Source organism: Numida meleagris, unplaced genomic scaffold (assembly GCF_002078875.1).
Source record: "Numida meleagris isolate 19003 breed g44 Domestic line unplaced genomic scaffold, NumMel1.0 unplaced_Scaffold180, whole genome shotgun sequence".
In the NCBI taxonomy this organism is placed as follows: Eukaryota; Metazoa; Chordata; class Aves; order Galliformes; family Numididae; genus Numida; species Numida meleagris.
Genome location: NW_018363597.1, coordinates 648,972 through 652,492, shown reverse-complemented (window position 1 = coordinate 652,492; position 3,521 = coordinate 648,972). Strand labels below are relative to the sequence as shown.

Sequence of the window (3,521 nt, the reverse complement as noted above, 5' to 3'; positions counted from 1 at the left end):
GGGGGCAGAGCAGCAGGCGGGGACGGGGACACGGCCGGCGGTGGCAGCTCCCGTCCGTCGTTCCCCGGATTGTCGGGGTTGGGGCGAGCATGGGGCTGACGAGCGTCCGTCCTCGGCGGGGCCGGGTGCCCGCATTTGGTACAAAGCTCCGTGGCCAACACGTGCCCCCGGTGCCGGGGGTGGGGGGGCCCTCAGTCCGCAGCCGTGGGGCGTCCCTCCCTAATCTCCGGGGGGCAACCCGGGGGGCTGCGGCGGCGGCGGGGGTCCGGCTTCGGCCCCGTGCACGCGTTGGTGGTCCTTGAGGGACTCCTTGTAGCGGAAGCTGCGGCCGCAGGCCGGGCACTGGTAGGGCCGCTCGCCCGTGTGGATGCGCTGGTGCTTGAGCAGGTTCTGCTTGCGGATGAAGCTCTTCCCGCAGGCGGCGCAGACGAAGGGCCGCTCGCCCGTGTGCAGCCGCTGGTGGTTCTGCAGGTGCTCCTTGCGGCTGTAGCACTTGCCGCACTCGGTGCACTTGTAGGGCCGCTCGCCGCGGTGGATCATCTGGTGCCGCACCAACCCCGAGTGGCAGTTGAAGCTCTTGCCGCACTCGGCGCAGGGGTAGGGCCGCTCGGCCGCGTGGCTGCGCTGGTGGATCCGGAGGCTCTTCTTCCCACTGAAGCTCTTCCCGCACTCGCTGCAGCCGTGCGGACGCTCCTCCGACACCGGCACCGGGACACCCGCCGGCTCGGCCGCCGGCCCCGGTTCGGCGCTCAGCGCTTTGCTCAGTCTGTGCTGTGCTGCCATGCTGCCCCCGGCCGCCACCGGCACCGCCTGTCCCTCCGGGGTCCCGAAGCCCGGGGCCGGGAAGAGCAGCTCGCCCGAGGCGCCCGGCAGCACGTCCTCGGTGGGCTCAGCACGGGGACACCGCTGCTCCTCCATCTTCACCAGCAGCCCCTCGCCGGCTGCAGGGGGAAAGCTTTGGTCAGCAGCTACTGGAGATCGGGACCATGGGGACAACGTGGTCTCCAGTGCATCCCCGGCATGGAAGGACTGGGGTCATGTGGTCCTCAGTGCACCCTCAGCACAGAGCAGCCTATACACCCTAAACCCTACTACTGCTTCAACCAGAGCATCGCACCGTGGCATGCGGGCACGGCCATCCTCACTGCCACCACCATGCCATCGGGGCACCCCAGTGGGCTCTCCCCAGTGCCAACCCCAACCCACATCAGCACCAGAGCACAGCACTGCAGGGGCACGGCCTCATTGCCACCACGACACCCCCTGGGGCACCCCACAGGGCTCTCCCCGAGGCCAAGCCCAGCACACGTGGGCACAGCCTGCAGTGGCCGTGGGGCATCACTCACCAGGGCCGGGACCAGGGCCAGGGCCGGGCAGGATTTCCCTCTCCGGCAGCTCCCAGGGTTCCCTGACACACGGTTCCTCCTCCTGCTTGATCCACGACAAGAAGTCGTGAGCGGTGATCAGGGCATCTGCACCTGTGGGGGAGGACATGGATGGGGACATGGGGCTGCAGGGAAGCGACTGCACCGAGGGACAGCAGATGCTGCGGGCGATGGAGACCTCACCTGCGCAGGGGTCTGTGGGCATCCCCCGGTCCTCCCCAAACTGCTGCTCCCCAACAAATGCCACCTCCTGCTTGATCCGGGACAGGATGTCGGAGGTGGAGATGAGCGGCTCTGTGCACAAGGAGAGACTTGGCCGGCGCCGGGCTGCGGCCACCCAGCGCGGCCCCACTCACTGCCTCGAGGTGTCCCTGTCCCACAGCAGTGACGGGACCATGTGCAGCTCCCTGGGGGAGCTGTAGGGACGGGTGACCATAGGACATGTCACAGGAAGCAGTGACCATGGGACATCCCATAGGGTTGGGTGACCACAGGATATATTGTAAGGACAAGTGGCCATGAGGCATCCCATGGGGATGGGTGACCATGGGACATCCCAAGAGGACAGATGACCATGGGCCATGCCATAGGGATGGGTGGCCATTGGATATCCCACAGGGTTGGGTGACTACAGGATATCTCATAGGGATGGGTGACCATGGGACATCCCATGGGGTTGGGTGACCACAGGATAGCCCATGGGACATGTAGTAAGGATGGGTGGCCATCAGACATCCATCCCATGGGGACACGGTGACCTCAATACATTCCACGACGATTGGCGACCACGGGAAATTTGACAGGGCAAAGTGACCATGGCAAATCCCACGGGGACAGGTGACTACTGGGTGGTGCTGGATGACCAGTGGATGGTTGACGGTGTTGGGTGACGACAGGCCAGCCCGCAGGGACATGTGACCATGGGATACGCCAAAGCGATGGGTGACCACGGGATGCCCAATGGGGATGGGTGACCACGCACAGCCGGTGGGACCGGATGGCCGCAGCGCAGCCCGCAGGGGTGGGACGCTGGGGACGTGCACCCTAAAGGCAGCGGGGCTGGGGCCGAGCCGGTGTCTCACCCGCACAGGCATCCGCCGGCATCTCGCGCTGCTCCAGGTCCTGCTGTTCGGGGACGCAGGGCACGTCCCCACGCTCCAGCCGGGGCTGTGTGTCGCTCCTGGACAGCGCCGCATCTGCTTGGGGGGACACAACGTGTGTCACACTGGCGGCCGGGCCCTCCCCGTGACCGGGGTGGGGATCAGGCAGGATATGGGGCCAATGGGGCCGTGTACCCAGGGAGATGAGCGACTCGTAGTTCTCCTTCACCAGGTTGTTGTACAGCTCCTTCTGCCACTCCTCCAAATTCTTCCACTCCTCCGCCGAGAAGTAGACGGCGATGTCAACAAACGTCACCGGCACCTGCAGGGACAAAGCCCCGGCGCTCAGCGCACCCATCCCAATGGGCTCCGGGACCCACTGCCCCCACCGGACCCTGCCCGCAGCCCCACCTTGGGCACCTCCCCGCGGGGGCCGGGGGGCAGGCGCAGCACCCAGAAGTTCCTGTTCTTCAGCAGGTTCTCCACGTGCTCCAGCCGCCGCTGCAGCAGCCCGTACTCCTGGATGAGGGTGCCCAGCACGGCCCATTTGCTCTCCAGCTGGTTGCCGAACTCCATGGCGGTTTTCTCACAGTCCAGGAGCTTCTTCTCGGCCGTCCCCGAGCGGCCCTCCAGGCTGAGCAGCCGCGTGGCCAGCAGGTCGATCTTCCTCTCCATCGCCTGCACCGTGGCCACCACCGTCCACAGCGACGCCTCGGCCGAGTGCAGCTGCGCTTCCCGCACGTGCGCCCGCTCGGGGAGCAGCGGCGGCTGCAGCGGCATCAGGTGGGGGGGTTCCACGTTCCACTCCTGCACCTGCACGAGGAGGGCCATGGCAACGCCGTTCCTTGTGAGCCCGCGTTGCTCCCTCCCGGCCCGCAGCTCCCAACCCCGTTCTGTGCCCGGCCCCGGCAGAATCGCAGAGGTTGGAGGAGATCACCTCGTCCGATCCCCCTGCCCACCCCCACCGTGCCCGCTCCTAGAGCCATCGAACCATCGCGGTTGGGTCAGACCTTCCCCACCACCGAGTCCCGCCGCG

At 67.0% G+C, this 3,521-nt stretch overlaps 2 protein-coding genes across 2 annotated transcripts in view; both read right to left on the bottom strand.

The window, feature by feature from the left end:
• LOC110390697 (GTPase IMAP family member 8-like) overlaps positions 1–3,521 on the bottom strand; it is a 685,191-nt gene that overhangs the window by 469,974 nt on the left and 211,696 nt on the right. The window lies entirely within an intron of this gene.
• On the bottom strand, positions 7–3,482 carry LOC110390715 (zinc finger protein 282-like). Its single transcript, XM_021382161.1, has 6 exons — positions 2,897–3,482; positions 2,681–2,807; positions 2,468–2,581; positions 1,569–1,679; positions 1,347–1,478; positions 7–941 (listed from the first exon to the last, which is right to left on the bottom strand). Exons 1-6 carry the CDS (start codon positions 3,314–3,316, stop codon positions 220–222), a joined length of 1,626 nt encoding a protein of 541 aa, XP_021237836.1. The 5' UTR covers positions 3,317–3,482; the 3' UTR covers positions 7–219.